The following is a 19,564-nucleotide window of genomic DNA, read 5'->3' as shown; positions in this document are numbered from 1 at the left end:
AACTCACAGTGACACAACTTGGGTGACTTGGGAGAGCCAAGTTCTAAGCGGGAACTGGGGATTTTCCATCCCCGGGGAATTACAGGAGGCTGAGACGCGCAGAGACCGCCGCTGCGTCGCTTCCCCTCCGCTGCCCGCCCCGCAGGTCGTCACGAGGCGGTAACAGGAGTTAGACGAAGACACTTCTCTTTATGGTTGGATTTAGCATCCTTGGGCCCGACTGCGGTTGGGGTAGCGGCAGGGAGAGGAGGAGATGCAGGGAGATAGTGCTGGGGGGGAGGAGGAGGAAGAGGAGGAGATGCAGGGAGATAGTGCTGGGGAGGAGGAGGAGGAAGAGGAGGAGATGCAGGGAGATAGTGCTGGGGAGGAGGAGGAGGAGAAGGAGGAGGAGGAGGAGGAGAAGGAGAAGGAAGAGGAGGAGGAGGAGGAGGAGGAGGAGGAGGAGGAGGAGGAGGCGGCGGCAGCGGCGCTCCAGGACTCTGAGTACAGGTGCAGAAGGGAAATCTTAGTGCGGGAAAATGGGATGGATTCTCAGGAATCGGCATAGAACTGGTGTCGGAGAAAAATAAATTGTTTTTGTGCTTACCTCCGTCCCCTCTGCAGTGTAAGACTTGCCCGCCACGTTTTGTTGCTTGGGAAGAGACCGATACTGTCTCTGTCCCTTCATCCAAAGCATTTGTTGTTGCTCTCCTGCAGCGATTGGGGCCTGGTGTATTACCGACAGCTCAGAGGATAATCGGGTGACTTCTTCCTTTAACCGCCGCAGAGGTGACCCGGCAGGGGATGCTGCCCGGCGCACGGCGAGCGCCGCGGCCCAGGAGGGAGTTAGTTGTCACGTGCTTCGCAATTTCCTCCATCTTACCGGTCCCGGGACTCCAAAACCCAGCCCCGGCCTGTGCAGGGCTGTCGTGGCATACGCGGGACGGATATTTAGCTTAGATCAAGTTGCTAATGCTTAAGGAGTTGTCAGTTTGCATAAAACCTCGCTTGGGTTGGGGGTTGGAAGCGGGGACCCGGGGAGGTTTGCGATGTGCCCCGGACAGGGGATGTAACGGTGCTGAGCATCAAACTCCGCGTTTCCATCGGCTCTGGAATTATAGTCGGCTCTTGCGAGTGCGTAGCGAACTGCTATTAAGGCTGCTGCACAAAAGAAAAAAAAAAAGGGGGGGGGTCAGAATATCAGTTACCGCTGGCGGATAACACCCAGCGCCTTGCGGGGAGTTTAACCGGCAGGAACGCCGCCGGAGGAGCTCCGGGGAGAGTTCGTTCCTCGCTGCCAAGGATAGAGTTCGGCCCCACGGCCCCTTCAGCGCTCTGAAGGGAGCTGCGTTTAAAACCGCGTTAAACCACAGCTCAGAAACGGCTCCCGTTGATTGGGCTTTAACATAGCGCGGCCGCTTAACGCGAGCCAACCTGAGCGTTACAGGTGTTGAAAGAATGCACATTGGTACATTCGTCACTTAAGTGATACGGATAATTGTGGCCAGTAGGTCGAGGGAGGTCATTCTGCCCCTCTGCTCTGCACTGGTGAAGCCACAACTGGAATACTGTGTCCAGTTTGGGGCTCCCCAGTTCAAGAGGGACAGGGAACTGCTGGAGCGAGTCCAGCGAAGGGCAACTAAGATGATGAAGGGCTTGGAGCATCTCCCGTATGAGGAAAGGCTGAGAGCGCTGGGACTCTTTAGCCTGGAGAAGAGAGGGCTGAGGGGAGACCTTATTATGGCGTACAAGTATCTAAAGGGTGGGCTGAAGGAGGATGGAGCCAGGCTCTTCTCAGTGGTTCCAAGTGACAGGACGAGGGGCAATGGGCACAAGTTAGAACACAGGAAGTTCTGTTCAAATACACGGAAACACTTCTTTACGGTTCAGGTGACAGAGCAGTGGCACAGGCTGCCCAGGGAGGGGGGGAGTCCCCTTCTCTGGAGATGTTCAAGACCCGCCTGGATGCAGTCCTGAGTGATGTGCTCCGGGCAATCCTGCTTTGGCAGGGGAGTGGGGCTGGATGGTCTCTAGAGGTCCCTTCCAACTCTGAAACTCCATGATTCCGTGATCCGTGATTCCATATGTTTATAAATTATACCGTTGTTTACGCTTGTCCTGGTTTGAGGTAAAACAGAACCAATTTTGTTCAGTAACTTCGCTTCTTAGCGGGGCCTCTCTGACTACTGACATTAACTGCATTTGGTGCAGACCGTGTTCGCTCTCTCCCAGTGATCAGACCCATGGTTACAGCCGATGCCCGGGCACGGTGTGCAGAGAGGCTCCTGCTTACCCTTATTGCTCTGCCACCCAAGGCCAACCAACTTTGTTATTTGCCCCACGTTGGGCGCCAATTAATCTGTCATGGTTTAGGCCAAATCGGCTACTGGGGACCTGGGGGACCCCGGATGGGACCGACAGATGCTCCCCCCTACCCCTCTTCAAAAGGAGAGGCAGAGGAGGAAAAAGAGACTTATGAGTTTAGAAAGAACTAAACTACTTTAATGAAATATTAATAATGAAATAAAAAGAAGAAATAATGAAAAATATATACAAAACCGTATCAAGATCCCGAGATGACAATCAAGTCACCAGCTGGCACTGGGGCAGTGCATGGGGACTGCTGAATCTTTATGAACTGATGTGTGGGATTTCATCAAGTACTTACGCAACTGTATCTGCAGAGAAATTGGGAAGACAGTGGAAGAGATGGGGCGAGGGCTTGCGCCGGGGCAGGCAGGGGCTCTGCAGGGGCTGCCGCGAGGGCGAACGCTCAGCGGGGAGGTCAGGTGCTGTCCCTGCTGGGTGCGGGGTGGCTTTGGGGTTTGGAATTCTGGAATGCTTAATTTTGGACGTCTCCTTGGACAGCTGCTAGTTCTGTAGTCAAAATGCACCGCACTTATCCTTAATTTATCAACAGATAAACGTAGAATGAATGTAGAATGTCTTCTCTGTTGGGGAAAAATGCAACGGGTTTTCACGGAACATCACTCCTTTAGTTGTGCCACAGAAATAACGCATGAGAAACACAACTTCATAGTTACGATCCATGGCGCAGGGGTATACCGGTGAGAAATAATGAAGTAAACCAAGAAAAACATAAATAAGTGTGATATGGCTGCGGTCAAGGTGTGCTGTCCGTGACGGCTCTGCCCTGCGGAGGGTGGCGCTGAGAGGTCCAACTCCTCTTGACCAGCAGTGCCACGGGGCCAGATAGAGTGAGATGAAGGTGATATGTTTCAAGTATAAATATTGATTTAGCTAATTAAGTGCAATCATAAATAGGACAGAGTGTGGGAAACTGTTGCATGAGTCGTCGGAACGAGGTGATTATGGAGTGGTGGTGGGAAGGTTTGCTGATGACACAACACTGGGAGGGGTGGCTGACACGCCAGAAGGCTGTGCCACCATTCAGCGTGACCTGGACAGGCCGGAGAGTTGGGCGGAGAGGAACCTAATGAAGTTCAACAAGGGCAGGTGTAGGGTACTGCTCCTGGGGAGGGATAACCCCCTGCACCAGTACAGGTGGGGGCTGACCTGCTGGAGAGCAGCTCTGTGGAAAGGGCCCTGGGAGTCCTGGGGGACAACAGGATGCCCACGAGCCAGCAATGTGCCCTGGTGGCCAAGAAGGCCAATGGAATCCTGGGGGGCGTCAAGCAGAGTGTGGGCAGCAGGTGGAGGGAGGTCATCCTCCCCCTCTGCTCTGCCCCGGTGAGGCCACATCTGGAGCACTGTGTCCAGTTTGGGGCTCCCCGGGTCAAGAGGGACAGGGAACTGCCGGAGAGGGTCCAGCAGAGGGCTATGGAGATGATGAGGGCACTGGAGCACCTTTCTTATGAGGAAAGGCTGAGGGACGTGGGGCTTTTGAGTCTGGAGAAGAGAAGACTGAGGGGGGGTCTCATCAATGCTGATAAATCCCCAAAGGGCGGGTGCCGGGGGGGGGGAACAGTCCGTCTTCGGTGGTGCCCAGTGACAGGACAAGAGGGAACAGGCACAAACGTGACCGTGGGCAGTTCCATCTCAACCCGAGGAGGGACTTCTCTCCTGTGGGGGCGGCAGAGCACTGGCACAGCTGCCCAGAGAGGGGGGGAGTCTCCCCCTCTGGAGCCATTCCAGACCCGCCTGGAGGTGTCCTGTGCCACTGCTGGAGGTGCCCCTGCTCTGGCGGGGGGTGGCACTGGGGGAGCTCCAGAGGGCCCTTCCAGCCCTGACCACTCTGGGGTTCGGTGAAAGGATTGATGTGGCAGTTACCCTTCCAGAGGTTGGTTTGGAGGGGTGGGAGGAGACCTCGGCTGGGGCCAGGGCTGGGCAGGAGCGAGTGGGAACATGAGCAAACTCCTGGTACGAGCTCAGACGGTGCACGTTTGGAGGAGAAGGAGCTGCTCAGGGTGTTGTACATCTGTGCTCAGCAGCAGATCTGTCGAGCGGGTGGATTTCATTCTCCAAGGAAGTTTTTGACAAATATGTTAAAAAAAAAAAGAAAATTAAGCTGATACTTTTGGGGCAGGGGATTTAATTTTGGTCTCTGTCTTGTAAATGGAATTGCCATGTTTTTATCTGAGGAATATTTTTCTTAACTGTATATCCAAAATAATGGGCACAGAAGTGCTTTCACAGGTCTTGGACTAACTAGAGGTGCACTTCAGGTAAATAGTTGCCAAATCCCTCCATTATTTACCTGTTGAAATATGATTTCGTTGGCACTTTCGCCACTTTTATTTTTAGAGCTACGTTTTTTACTAGAAAGTTGATGGTGGATTATATAAGTCAGTAATAGATACTCTAAAATACTTAGATTATTTTTGCATCTTCATCCATAAAGCTCAGCCATTCGGCATGGCCGAGGTCTTTGCTTTGGTTCGGCTATTTAAGCAATCGTACAGGTAAAGTTTAACTTCATTATTAACATTCAGTCCCTATGATGTATCAATATCACGCATGCAGACAGCAACAAGCAAAGCTCGTATTCTTTTCTCAGTGGTGGCAGCACCCCTGATTTCAAGCAATCCTTTACGTTTCGGTGAGACGGTTGGACTATTTTCGGGGATACAGCAGCCCCGTACTGTCTAATCTATATTCTCTAATCTATATTCCCAGTAATCCTTTAATAGCAGCGAGTAATTGTGGGTTTTAGCACGGAGTACCAACGGTCAGGGACTTGCAGCCGTTGCAAAAGGGGAGGAGAGCATTCCCTGATCTGCCTCATAACAAGAGCAAAATGTAATTAAACAGTAAAGAGACTTATATGGGTGTTTATCTCGTTCACATACCGCTTGCGAGTCCGGTCCGGGGCAGGGTGGCACGGGTGGTTCGTATGCAGATTGCTGTTTGGGTGACATGCTTAATATGGCTTTAACGACCTGCTCAATAGCGAAGGAGGTGCAAAATTGCTGAGACCGCCGCTCTTGCTGCCATTGACTGTTCAGGCAGCGGCCTGCTGTCTGTAAAAGTTCTTCGCTTTGGAGGCGAATCTGTTCTTCCAGGACCCGACAGCCCAATTAAGTTTTCTGCGTTAGGTGGAAGCTCCTGCTGCTGTGGGAACTGCTGGTTTGTAGGCAAATTGGAGTATTTTCAAAGCGTTATGCTTGATATTTTATTTATTTATTTATTTATTTATAGCAATAGTAATAACAGTGAAAAGCGGTAAGTGTAAAAACAAACAAAAAAGTTGTCTGTGTAGTGCCCCAGACAGGCTGCGAAAACGCTGGCGAGAAGGGGCGAGTGTTTGTGAATGTTTCTTTGCGTTTGAAAAAAGCCTTGAGGGGGGGGACCAAAACATCCCAGAAAAAACCCACAACAAACAGAAAAACTAACGTTCCCAGCAATCGGTGTTGAGGAGAAGGAAAAAAAAATGGTCTGTCTTTAATTCCTTTTAATCAAAGGGATTATAAAGGATGTGAAATCAGAGTGTGGGTATTGCCGACCTCTCCTGCCCCACGAACTGAGCGGGTGGGGGCAGGAGGGGAGCGATGCGGGGCAGGAGGGACCGACGCCGGCCACTCCGCTCCCCCCAGCTCCGTGCTGCCCACAGCATCCATCCCGCCTGCCCCGGGCGCTGAGCCCCGGGCTGACACGTCAGGGCGTTACGGGGCAGCAGCGTCTGACTTCACTTCTTTGTACTAATTGCCACCTGCAGTGACGCTGTTAAAAGTTATGAACTAATATATATATATAAAAAAAAAGTCTAGAGGGCTGTCGCAAGCGAGCTCTGAAGCATTTAGGCATTCACAGCAGGTTCAGGGTAAGTCCCTCTCTTTAGGGACTGATAACTTATCTGTAAATATTAATTTCAGACCGGTCCCGGCACGGCCGCTCCTGGTGTGACGGTGTGTGGCTTTGCCAGTTTACCCCGCAGCGGGCAGGGTGGCAGTCGTCTGCAACGGAGGAGGTTTTGGCCAGTGAGTAACGCAACGGTGATGTCTGTAGGAGGAAAACATCCAAGAAGTCCTTCACCCATCACCCCTCGTTAAACAGGGGGTGTTCCGCCTGGAGAAGAGAAGGCTCCGGGGAGACCTTAGAGCCCCTTCCAGTGCCTGAAGGGGCTTATAAGAAAGATGGGGACAAACGTTTTAGTGGGGCCTGTTGCAATAGGATGAGGGGTAATGGCTTTAAATGAAAAGAGGGGAGATTCAAACTAGATCTAAGGAAGAAATTCTCGGCTGTGCGGGCGGTGAGCCCCTGGCGCAGGGTGCCCCGAGGAGCTGTGGCTGCCCCATCCCTGGAGGGGTTCAAGGCCGGGTTGGACGGGGCTGGGAGCGACCTGGGCTGGGGGGAGGTGGCCCTGCCCAGGGCAGGGGGTGGCACTTGGTGGTCTTCAAGGTCCCTTCCAACCCAAACCAGTCTGTGATTCTGTGAAACCCTCCCAATTACCTTTGTGGTCCCTGGGTGCCATGGACGCAGCATCTGGAGGTGGGAGCAGGTCCCCAGGCCTGTGGAGACCTGGAAACCCAACTGGGTCACAGGTCCTTCCCTTCCCCATCCTTCAGTCCACCTTCACCCCCGCCTTCACGGTGCAGCTCCAGCTCCCAGTGGGAATTGGCGAGGTGTGTATTTGGATGTAAAATCTGACATAAATGAGAAACAGCATCCAGAAACACCGGTTGTTGGCCATAGCGCATGTTCCTTGGCAAGAGCCTCGTCACCCAGAGGTAACGTGCACAGTGGAGGTGGGAGCAGAGGAAGGAGAAGACCTCTGCTGCTCCCACGCCGGTGGTGGTGGGTCAGTCGAGCCGTTGTCCTGCTGGCGTCCGCCGCTCCGGAACGACGTGGGCATCCTCAGCTCGCGGCGGTATGAAGTGTTGTCGTGTAACGAGAGAACCTGCGCGTGTTAATTTTTATGTGCGTATTTTACAGCGCTTTATAATGATATTTAACAGCATAAAATGTTGGCACGCGCTGAAAATTGGTGAAAGTTCAGCCATCTCATTTGGGCAGGTTGTGCTTACGGGCACTCACACTTGCAGACAGTTTAATAACAGTATTTGGCACTGTCTCTTAGAGCTGCTTAAACTAATTAATGCGTTTGCTCCCTACAGGATGAAACCGAGTTTTCAGATACATTTATAAAATGATGTGCCTGATTGCTAAATATTTCATTCTTTCGAACTATAACTTTGAGTGGTTTATGTGGGCGCAGAGACAGTACGTGTTCTCCCGTGAAGAGCGTACGGTGGCTCTGAGCAGAGGATAATCTCTGCCCCTGCTTGTCAGAAGAGGATAATCTCTGTCCCTCTCTTCGCCTGTTAAAAGGTGCTCAGTAATTTGGGCACCGCTTGGCGCGGTGGGGTCATTGCCGGGGGGGGGATCCAGAGCTGCCCGTCCTCCCGGCGCAGCGGCATCCGCTTCCCCTCCTATTCCGACAGGTTTGGGAAAATCCCGGCCCCGGCACGTCCCGGCCTGCCGCCTCCCCTGCCAAAAGCGAAGGCAAAAAGGGGATTTTTTGGACAGGGGCCCCGGCGACGTGCGGTGACCGTGTTCCGTTGATGTAGAAGATGACATCAGGCGGTAGTTCCTCGAGACCCCCCGCGCAGGCAAGGTTAACGCTAATCTCGCCGGCTTAAAAAGGAGGTTAAAAAAAATAATAAGCGGCGATTTGATTCGAAATAAACCTTTCTGAAGGAATCGCGGTAAACAAAATCTGTTTGCCTAAGGAAACCCTCCTAGCAATCAGCGAGTAACACAACTGCTTGTGCTAATGAACCCAAAGCTGTTAATGTGGTTTCTTCAGTTAAATTGATTCATGAATTTTGAAGAGAACATTATCTAATGAATTTTCTTTGAATAGAAAGCAATTAAAAGGACAAATCAGTCTGATTAACCCCAAAGTCACCCTACTGCCACAAATGGTGTACAGTTTGAAATTATATCATAAAAAACTAGAGCAGATTTGCTATCTCTTTGCCCTCTACTAATCCATGTAAATTAATGAACAACAAAGTTAATTTCTTTGATGACCCTTTTCTCGTATCACCTGGATTATGCTGATGTTTAATTTGCTTAATGTTATAATAAAGACTAAACAGATTTTTTCAATGAAGTGATTATCATTCCCTTCAGTTAAGAAGTGATTTTTATTATTTAACACACACATAATGGTGTATGGGTTTCCTTTAAGAACAAAATCACATTTCGCTATGTTCCTACGTAACGTAATCAATGTCTTTTTTGACAACTCAAGAAAGAAAATGGTTTTAATCAGTTTGTTTCTTTGCCAAAGCAAAGCAGGAGACTGAAGCTCTGGTGGGATGGGGGAAGGGGTATCTTTTCCTTTTCCTTTTTTTTTTGTTGTTTTTTTTTCCTTTTTTCTTTTTTTTTTTTTTTTATTCGCCTGCTCGCTCCTCTCGGTAAGTTACTCACGAGTTAGATCTTCAAAGCTTTTACGAGGGCCTTGGAAGAGCACTAGGCGTTCAACCCAAAGAAAATCCAAAGGCGGCGGTGGGTTTTTCCTTTCGTAAAATAATCCTGGGCCGGGAAGGTGGAAGCCCGAGATGCAGCAGCAAGCCGGTCCTGGGGCATTTGCTTATTCATTATTTCAGCGATTGGAGCACTTAGAAGCAATTTGCTGGTGAATTAAAATTAAAATAATGGAAGAGACATTCTTCTTTTTTTTTTCTTTTTTTTTTTTCTCAGCGCCCTGTATCATTAAGGATGTGCCGTACGTTCAAGGTCACACATAGTCCTCACCGTTTCGTAAGGGCTGCAGTGCCGAGCGGTAGCTTGGGGGTCTGGACGATAAAATGCAGTCAGGCAGGATAATAGCGAGTCCGCGGCTCTAGGGCTTCTTCCGCCGCGCGTCCCGGCTGAAGTTGCAAATTAGCTGGAGATGCGAGGGCTTTGTGAAATAGGTAGAGCCGCTTATTTCTTCCCTTTTTAATTTGACTCTATGCTAATTTATACTCCGCCAATTTAATGGAAAAACCACATTGTATGAGTTAACAGGATAATTGTACTTGGAGCAAATTAAAAATATAGGAAAAGCGAAGCCTTAAATCCTTTTTTTATAGTGATCGGTTACTTCAAGCGCTCTTTCTTAATAATCGTGTATTTAAATGTACTAATACGGGGTACAGTAACAGGACAGTGCATGGGGGCTGTTTAAATTTAAATTCGAAAGCTGCTCGCGAGGCTCTGCTTCGCGTCGGGGCTTTCCGAATAGTCCAGCTTGGGTTTTCAGCCGGGCGTGCGAACAGCTCTCGCTTCCTCTTCTTGGCAGATTCCTTCACCGGACAAGTGCTGTGGACCCTGTTGAGAGACGTCAAGTTTGGAGAGGCCGTTTCCTACAAGCAATTAGCGGAGCTGGCGGGCAACGGCAGAGCGGCGAGAGCGGTGGGAGGAGCGATGAGGAGCAATCCTGTAAGTTCACGTCAACTTTGAAATAAAGTTGATGGAAGATGGTGGATTTAGAGAGCTTTGCGGGCTAAATGTCATTAGATTAAATTTATCTGCTAAGAAAACTGGTCTACCATGAGTAATAAGGTCAGTAAGTGTTTTTAATCAGCAATAATGCACAACCCAGTTTAATGTGATTTACTCCCTACCATTTATGGCGTTAGATGTGAAAAAGAAACACTGCGCTTCTTTTCATTCACCAGCCTCTACGCATTTGGTTGTTCGCAAAGTTTCTTATACATTCCTGGGTGAGGGAAGTCCTTCAGCCCCCGCCACCGACCTGGCTTCGACAGGCTGTGAGTAGCTCTGGTGGCGTTAAGGGCAGTCCGTCCTCTCCGGCATGGATGAGTTCCTGAAAAAGGGGAAGAGGAGAGGTTTTAAATCATGTAGACGCACGTTCGAATCAAATCCCTGATTATCGGTGGTTTTTTCCCCGTGTGCTGCAGACCAGCCGTAACCGGCGGTTCTCCGTGAGCTGTGGGCGAGTTGCCCCAATTTGAACCAGCCGAGGGTGAAGCGCTTTAGGTTGGGCCGGTGGATTTTGGAAAAACAGTCTGTTTTAGGACTCGGCCTCTTTGTCTGCCTTCCCAGTAATTATCTTTTCCCCTCTATTAGCCCGGGTGTAGATTTCCAGGCGTATTTCTGCGGGTGACCCACAGCGGCTGCCGCGGGGCTGGTGCTGGGGGGATGCTGTGGTCCCTGCGGGAAGCAAAGGGAGAGCTGGAGAAGGGAACGCCGCTACGGCCGCCCTCACACGTTCCTTCCCTTGCCTCTTGCCTTTACAAAGAAAACAAAACAAAAAAAAAAAAAAAAACAACCAACTTTGATTTCTATTAATATCACCATAGCCTTTTTGGCTATTCTTCAGCATGTTTTCTTCCTTCATTACCGCTCCCCCTCAGCAACGTGTGTCTTTCCATACCCGAATCCCGCTCCTTCTCTCCAGCGTTACGCCTGCCGTAATCTTTGACCTCCTGCGTTGTTTTTACATTCGGTCCTCTCAGTAGTTTCTTTAATAAGGTACACAGGAGACTGCAACGCGTAGTTGCAAAGTGGGTTCGAAAATCTGTTTTCACCAGAGCCGGTGGCTTCACATGTAGATGTGATAGAGGTGAGGGGCGTTTTTTTTGCAGTGCCACATATTATCTTTATATTTCACCTCATTCATAAAATCAGGCTGCATATTACGCCTACTCAACCTGCATGTTTTGGCTCCTCGGTCTGAAGGACCGTGTCGAGATTTATATGGGAAATATGAGAAACACAGTGAACGGGCGCTCGCATTGGAGTGCAGAAGGACTCTGTGTGTGTGTGTGTGTGTGTGTGTGTGTTTGCACGTGGAAAATGCATGAAAATTGCAGATTAACTACGGGAGATGTGTAGTGATAAAAATGTGTTTTGGAATGGGCAGGGCTGTCATTACAGCACTGATTATTTTTTATCGTCAGCTTTCCATTGTGAAATATTGGGGCCGTATGATATTAATCCAGCTCTTTTTCCCTAAAGCTATACATTATTATCTATAACACGCTTAAAAATTTTCTGCTGGGGACAGAGCGCGCTGCAGCCGGAGTATGGGGTGGGAAATAACAATAATAAGATAGGACCCCGTTTGAAAAAAAAAAAAAAAAGGCAGTAGCTTTGCTGTGTATTTTCAGAACTATTTTCATCCTTCCTCACAGGGGAAAAAGCAGGAATTTTCACACCACAACCTGCTGTTACCGCTACTTTGGATGCTGCTGCTCCACTGCAGCCTGAGGGCAGAGCCGGGTACATTTCTCGGCGATAGCAATTACATCTCCTTTTGCACAACACTGGATTGTTATTCTTTGAGAACTGTTTCCTGTAGGTTTGCATCGCGTTGCCTTATCTTAATGTACACCGTATTATATTGGAAAGCATTCCGTCGTATTAAAAGAGTTTGTATTGTCAAGTACGGTACGGCCTATTGACGAAACGTGGCTTTATACTGTTTGTGTGAACTGTTTCATAGGAAAAACTGATAAACGCTTAAAATATCAGGGTGTACTTCTTTATTGAGCTTAGAAGCTTAAACCCGTCAGACGTTATATGAGTTTCTACGGTACAATTCTGCTACCCGGGCAGAACTGTAGGATACCCGCGAACCTCCTGCGCGCATAAACGCGTGCGCAGTCCGTTTACCGGATGAGACGTCGAGCTCTGAATCGAACCAAACAGCTCATTAAGCTGAACGCGTCATCTGGAGGGCGGCGGCGTTAAGGTACGGGCGCGGGACGCGAAGAGCTCCGGCGCTAACGGCCGCTCCGCCGCCAACCCCCGCGTTGGGGTGCGGCTGCGGGGTTGGAGGAGCGATCGCTTCCGCACAGTGGTGTGACGTGGTGTTAAGCAGCAGATGAGTGATTTTTGTTCGCAGGAGAGAAGCTGAAGCCAGTGAGCGCTTTCCTGGCGAATGTGAAATAAAAGGGAGTAATTCCATTGGTGGTTGGTGCGGGAGCAGCAGAATCAGAATAAGTTTGCACCTTGAGATGCTTCCTGGGATTAAAGGACTCAATTATTAACATGATGACTGCATCACAAACATGATTTAATGAGGGGAGTAATGACGGCAAAAAGGAGCATTTGAAGTAAAACCGATCCTGGCGTTGCTTCGTTACTCAACCGCGTTGATAAAATTCAATATCTCGCCTTTTTCCACAAAATACCAGAACATTTATCCCTTCTCCAGCCGAGGGGCCGGGCTTTAATTTTGGTAGCGCGCATTCCGCAGGTTTCCCTTTGTAGTTGGCTTGCTTCGCATAATTCATACGGTGACCTTCAACTTTATGAGAAGGTGGAATGGGTGCCAGCAGCAGCTGAAAGACGCCACATCTTTGCCTCAATTTATGCCAAGGACATGGCGGGGGCGGCTCACCTTTCCCAAGAAAAACTTCAAATAGTTTACTGCGCTTCAGATTGATTGCAAGGTCTGTGGTCCTCAAAGGGAACCCATAAAGTTCAATTAAAAATCTCATTAGACTACTATAGGAGGATCAAAAAGAAATCACAGAGACTCATGGGAAACGGTGAATGTTGGGCTGATTAGTCCAAGGCCATCCTAAATGACTGTTCTCTGCCTTAAATAAGACGTCTCCAGCGCTCTGGTGACGGCGGTCGTAGCGGCATACGTTGGTTTTTTCTCTCCTCCCTGCGTTCCCGTTGAGGCTGAAGCCCAGCTGAGCGTCCGGCGGGGCGCTGCCGTCCATCTCCCCGAAAAACGTTGTATCCGTCGGAGATCGGAAGGGCGTTTTTGAGAAGATTTTGAAGTACGGAGGTGAAATGTTGCGGGCACCTAACACTACTTGTGTGTGTTAATTGCTGCGGTGGCCAACGGCAGCCCGGCACCCGGGTCCTGCGGGGGAAGAGGGGGAGAAAGAGCGACAGGACATGAGCAAACGGGAAGGTGGGTTTTTTCCCTAATTGTGCTTCTTGTTGTGTGCTCTAACTGGCTATTTCAGCTGTTCCCGTTCCGGGTGGGAGAGTTGGGCGGTTTCTGGGGTTCTCCATCCCCCCAGCGCAGTAACGGGACGGGGGGGGGGGTTCCCTTTGCCGCAAATGGAGAACTCTTAACGAGCGGAGCGCCGCTCCTCTCCAGCCTCCGACGGAACTCGCTAAACGCAGTTCGGAGCCGATCGATGCCTTGTGCTTTTTTTCCCCACTTTTTTTTTTTTTCTTTTTTTTTTTTCTTTCCCTTTTCCCTAAACAAACGCGTTGGCGAGGAGTTAGTTTATTCACAGATTGCCACGAGCGTTAATGACCGCCCGAGCCTTGTTCTGCCAGTCACCCGGATGGCTGTTGATAAAGATTTAGCATCATGTTCCGAGTGTCAGTGCTGTCAGCAGCGCTGAACCATTTGACCAGAAGAAAAAACGCACAGGGAGCTATTGATTACAGCTTCTCAGTGTCACTTGTTCACCAGGATTTAGGTATTGATGAGGCCGCGAGTGAAAACAAGCGCTTTCCCTTGTGGGCCTCTAACCCAGAAGAACAAAAGCAAAGTTGGAGGAAATATTCCGCCCGTGCCCCAATCAGAGGGACTGCGCCACTCATCCGAGGGGCCCCTCCGCGTGGTTTTTGTTGGCGGACAAATCTGCGGGTTTGGAAGTTTTGCAGCGTTGCAGGTAGGCTCGGCGGAAGCGGCGGGTTCGCGTGTTAGACGGATTGGGTTTCACAGCGTGAAGATTTCGGCGGAGCTGTAATATTATGAGCTGCTTGGTTATTGATAAAAATTACATTAAATGTAGCCGAGGCATTAAAGCCGCGGACTAGGCTAGCACTCCCTCGAAAATGTCCTCAGGGCCCTAATAAATTTTAGCAGGTTTAATTATTTTAGTAGTCTGAAAGTTGTCACCGCAATTAAGCCAAACCGAAGCAATATTCAATATTTTTAAATTACAGCGCCGATACAGCCTTTGTACCGCGGGTTGTGGTACAGCCGACGCTGCGGAGGGTGACGTACGGGCGCTTGCGCGTGGTAGGACAAACTCGGGATGAAATTCTTTATTTCGGGCACGGAAAAAGCTGCATTTATTGCAGACTCTCCTCTTCTTGCTTGATGGCAAGCGCTCAGCCCCGCACCCCTGCGTTTGTGAGCAGGTTCTGCACCCACCCGGGGTCATCCAAGACCCCGCGCGGCGTTGCCAGCTCTCGCCTCCTGGAAATAAAGTCCTTCTTTCCCCCCCCCCCCTAACTTTGGGCACACGTTCTGTCTTCTTTGATGGGACGAGGGGGAATGGCTTCAAACTGGAAGAGGGGAGACTGAGATGAGATATTGGGAGGAAATTTTTCATAATGAGGGCGGTGAGCCCCTGGGGCAGGGTGCCCCGAGGAGCTGTGGCTGCCCCATCCCTGGAGGTGGTCAAGGCCGGGTTGGACGGGGCTGGGAGCACCCTGGGCTGGGGGGAGGTGGCCCTGCCCAGGGCATGGGGTGGCACTGGATGATCTTCAAGGTCCCTTCCAACCCGAACCATTCTGATTCTAAACCATCATGATTCAATGATTCTCGCACAGTTTAGCAGAAGTCACCAACTTACAGCCCAGTTCGAGTGTCTTTGCACCGTCGGAGCGGCAGCAGGGAACTGGTGGAGAAAGAGGTTTTGGCCCCTGTCCGTAGCAAGATTTCTCGCCTTGCCATCGCACTATCCTGATTTGCTGTAGATATTTTTAAAGAATTGCAAATTAAGCTGGGAGATTTTTTACCATGTATTATTGTGGCTCGTTACGGCTTTGCCACTCAGGCAAGTCTGCCTGCAGTGACTCGTGCGGGTGGATTGTAAAGACGGAGAAATCCCGGAACGGAGAAACACTTGCAAAAACCTGACTTCTTTAAAGAAGTCATAAAGCAGACGCAGGATGGCGTGGTACGGCGTGAAGATTTTACTGGGACTCGCTGGAGTTGTCACGGATGCATAATTCACTTGTGGCATTGCCAACTCCAAATAAAGCAGCTATTATGAGCGTTTTTTATTAAACCTTGATTAACAGTAAGCGCCTATGGGTATTCCCGTTTAACGTGATAGCCCGTGGGCTGAGACTGAGATTGGAAATTTCAACCACTGGAATTACCTAACAAAAACAAAAGAATCCCCCCCCCCAAAAAACCCCGATTTCCAAAAGTTTGGCCAGGTGCTGTCCGGCCCCTTCGGGGTCTGCGTGCCCCAGGCTCAGATAGGAGCACGGCTTGAACTGTACTCGGATAACTATTACATGGGATTAAAATAAGTCAATGTGAAGCACATAACTTGTCCGTGTGTCTATATATAAATAAATTCTACTTTTTGACTTAAAATATCCAAATTTGTGAAAACTGCGCTTTTTAGTCACTTGCTGTTTTCACAGCTATACCATTGCAATCAAATTATTATGCGGGTACCAAAACACACGCGGCGTGATTAGAGACGATGTGTTGCGTGTTTTACGGTGTGTAATTCAACTATGATAATCACCTGTAATAAAAAATAAATAACCCCTTCCCCCCCCCCCCCCCGCCCCCCCGTTTATGTACTTCTCTACATTGTCGGTCTATTGTGTAACTTCTTGCATTGATTTTTCAGAACCTGTGACATTTGGCTACAAAGGATGCGAAGTCGAAGGCGTGAGGCAAAAAAAAAAAAAAAAAAAAAAAAAAGTTCTTAAATTGGTTAGGTGTGAATTAAATCGCTCCTGTTGTAGGTTTTAAAAATTCACGACCCTTTTTGGATTGACTCGCTGTTAAATAATAAATAGCGCCTTCTTCTTCTATGGGATTTTTCAGCGGCGCTCGTAGAGGTGCTGTAGCGGGAGGAGGAGATGCGCCGTGGCAGCGGGGGCTCGGGCAGCTCGCCGCGGGAAGCGCTCTTCTCAGTGGTCTGGGGTTTTTTTCCCCAAAATACGGCCTCTCCTCACCCCGGGCTGATGGTTAAGAGTCATCCCGTACCTGCGTGCCGCCCCGCCGCGCATTCGGGCTGTGCGGGGCTTCGTCGCCCACCCGGGGCTGCGGGAGGGCGCTGGAGCGGGGCGGGAAAATCCGCTGCTCCGTGCGGAGATTTTATAGGTGGGCTTTTCGGAGATGGGATTTGACAGGTGGGGTTTACACTTTTGATGCTTCACGTCCTTTTTATGTAGGAAAATTTCTCTCCATGCTTATTTTTTGCCTAAGAATCGGGTTGGTTTTTCGAGTCGGTACTCAGCGCCGTTCCTCCGGTGCCACCGCTGCCCCGTCCTCGGCCATGGGCAGGAGCCCACCGGGGCCGTCCGCCACGTGGCTCCTTCCACCCCCGTCCCTCCCGGTCCCGCGGCAGACGAGTGCTGGTTCGGGGGTGGATTTACGGGCGCCGTCCTCCTCCGCCGCCGCTCCCCTTCGCCTCACCCTTCGCCCCCTTCCGCATCTTTGCTGTCTTTTGCAGATCCCGATTATAATCCCGTGCCACCGGGTGATCCGCAGCAGCGGGCAGAGCGGCAACTACGGAGGAGGAAACCTTATGAAAGAGTGGCTGTTGTCGCACGAGAAGCTGCAGAAGGAGAAGTTCGCATATTGATGCGGCTCGGCCGCCGCCGCTAACCAGCCAAGACGCACGGCAGCGGGTACCGGCCTCGTAACGAGCTCTCGGAGCGCCCGGCGGAATTCAGAAAAACGGTAAATATTTGAGTGACGCATAAATATAATGCAACATCCGAAGCGAAATGCGGGGTGGCACCGCTGTATTAAAAAAAGCGGGATGCGTCCTGAGGGATGCAGCTCGTCTGCCCTTTCTTGGTTTTACATTTTACAGCAGAATGACTGCGGCCGCCCAGGCCTGTTGGGCGCGGGTTTTGTTCCCATCTCCCGTCCTGTTTTCTTCTATTTTTAATGTCCATTAAAGCCCGGAGGGGGGAGCGGGGGGGCCGCGGCAGGCGGGAGGTGCGCGCCTGCCCCTAAGGAAGCAGCCAGCGAGCCCGATCCTGCCCGGCGCTGCCATCTCCCCCGCGGAGCCCGGGAGGGGGATTGGCCTCGCCGGGGGCTGACGGAGCCCGCGGGACGCCCGGGAAAGGCGGCGGCTCCTCCTGAACTGCTCGTACCCCTTTTTTTTTTTTTTTTTTTTTTTTTTTTCTTTTGGGATTGCAAGAGACGATGGGAGTAAAATTTCAGCCTCTGCGAACGGCGCGCAAAGCCGGGGAAGAGAAGCTGCCGGCAAGTTGCGCGCAAAGTTTATTTTAAATAAGCGATTTGGTTAGCGCGGCTTGGGCAAAATATCGACAAGCGCATCGTGGTTGCAGCTTCGTCAGCAGCACGTTTCCTTTTATCCTTTGATTTAATTTTTTTTCCCTTTAGACTTTTGCATTTCTCTGTTAGGCGAAGGTTTATTTCCCGTCGCCTCTCCGTAGGAAGGATTCCAGAGATATTAAAGCGAAGTTTTGAGGTGGTTTAAGCAGGGTTCTCTGCAAGTACGAGCCATCAGAAGCTGAAATTTTCAGTGTGGGAATCGTAAATTGTAACATGGAAATACTGATTTTTTTATGTGTTTTATCATATTTTCATAGATGTCTCTTTAGAAAGGCCATTGCTAACCGAGAAATTATTGCGTTACGATGCGTTAGTTAATATAGCGTTATTGATATCTCAGAATTACTTCAATAAAAAAACTGCTTTGCATGTACAAGTGTCTTTGTGTATGTTTATAAATAAAACACAGTATATGATATATGGAGAAAATAAACTATACCCAACTGTACAATATAAAGCTGTATTTTTATCAAGGGTTTCTGGTGGCAATATAAACCACGAAAGCAAAGCTCAAGTGGTTTGTACGTGTCACCAGAACCCCGAGATAAAAATATAGCCTTATAATATGTACAGTTTGGGTGTATTTTATTTTTTTTTTATAATACATGCCACCAGCAAAAGAACACGGTAGCAAATGTAAACTTTAACCTTTCTCACATTTCCGTCCCTCGCTGTTTTCCTGGAGGCATTTGCTCTTGCAGGGATGTGCCTTTGTTTTCGCAGGTGGGGTGACGCTGAGCGCGGGGTTCCAGGCGGTGACGCCTTTCCAAGGCAAACACCCGCTTTTCCCCAAAATCCTGGTCTGGCGCGGAGCTGCTGCAGTGGGGGGCAGAGGGGGGAGAAGGAATCGGACGGGCAGGATATGGCAGGTACCGGCAGGGCAGGGCAGGGAGAAGCAGGGACAGGCAGAGCAGGGATGGGGCAGGGGGAGGCAGGGATGGGGCAGGGACGGGACAAGGATGGGGCAAGCAGGGATGAGGCAGGGATGGGGCAGGGGGAGGCAGGGATGGGGCAGACAGGGACAGGCAGGGATGGGGCAGGCAGAAATGTGGATGGAGCAGGCAGGAACAGGCAAGGGCAGGGATGGTGCAGGCAGGGATGAGGCAGGGATGGGGCAGGGATGGGGCAGGGGGAGGCAGGGATGGGGTGGGCAGGGACAGGCAGGAATGGGGCAGGCAGGGACGTGGATGGGGCAGGCAGGGAGAGGCAAGGGCAGGGATGGGGCAGGCAGGGACAGGCAGGGATGGGGCAGGCAGGGACGGGCAGGGATAGGGCAGGCAGGGATGGGGCAAGGAGAGGCAGGGACGGGGCAGGGATGAAGTGGGCAGGGATGGGGCAAGGAGAGGCAGGGACGGGGCAGGCAGGGACGGGCAGGGATGAAGAGGGCAGGGATGGGGCAAGGAGAGGCAGGGATGGGGCAGGCAGGGACAGGCATGGCCCGGGCAGGGAGAGGCAGGGGCAGGGATGGGGCAAGGAGAGGCAGGGATGGGGCGGGCAGGGACGGGCAGGGAGAGGCAGCGGTGGCCGCGCGCTGCCCGACAGAGGGCGCCCCGGCGCAGGGGAAGGGCCGCTCCGTGTCCGGCAGCGGCAATTAGCAGAAATCGTCTCAAAATAAACGCATCTGCAGTCAAATAAGGGCCCGAAGCCGGAGGGGTCGGGTCGGGTCCCGGCAGAGGGCCCCGTCCCCCGGCGGGCGGTGTGGTCGCGGCGGCGGCGGCGGTGGGAACACGGGGCTGCAGAGAGGGTACCGCCACGGCCGCGCGAGGGTCTACGGCTACGGGCGCGGGCACAAAAAAAAAGAGGGAAAAAAAGAAAAAAAACCAACCCAAAACCCGGTGGCAGAAGTGCTTTTCGCCTGGCATTGGGTTCCTCTGAGCTCGGGGGTTCCCCCCGGCTCGTGCCCCGAGCCGCTGCCTCCCCCCGCAGCGGCGCATCCCC

General features: G+C 51.1%; 1 protein-coding gene across 1 annotated transcript in view; it reads left to right on the top strand.

Moving 5' to 3' along the window:
* The window catches only part of MGMT (O-6-methylguanine-DNA methyltransferase), a gene marked incomplete at its 3' end in the record, with an annotated part of 182,427 nt that extends 165,526 nt beyond the window's left edge, over window positions 1–16,901 (top strand). The window contains exons 5-6 of the mRNA XM_082486020.1: window positions 9,692–9,831; window positions 16,770–16,901. Of these exons, the coding sequence (XP_082342146.1) occupies window positions 9,692–9,831; window positions 16,770–16,901 (272 nt within the window). The remainder of the gene's footprint in view (window positions 1–9,691; window positions 9,832–16,769) is intronic.
* Window positions 16,902–19,564: the final 2,663 nt, after the last annotated feature.

Source organism: Vanellus vanellus (assembly GCF_965231255.1).
Source record: "Vanellus vanellus genome assembly, chromosome: 7".
Classification (NCBI taxonomy): Eukaryota; Metazoa; Chordata; class Aves; order Charadriiformes; family Charadriidae; genus Vanellus; species Vanellus vanellus.
Note: the sequence above shows the minus strand (reverse complement) of the source record. Positions and strands in the feature narration are given on the sequence as shown.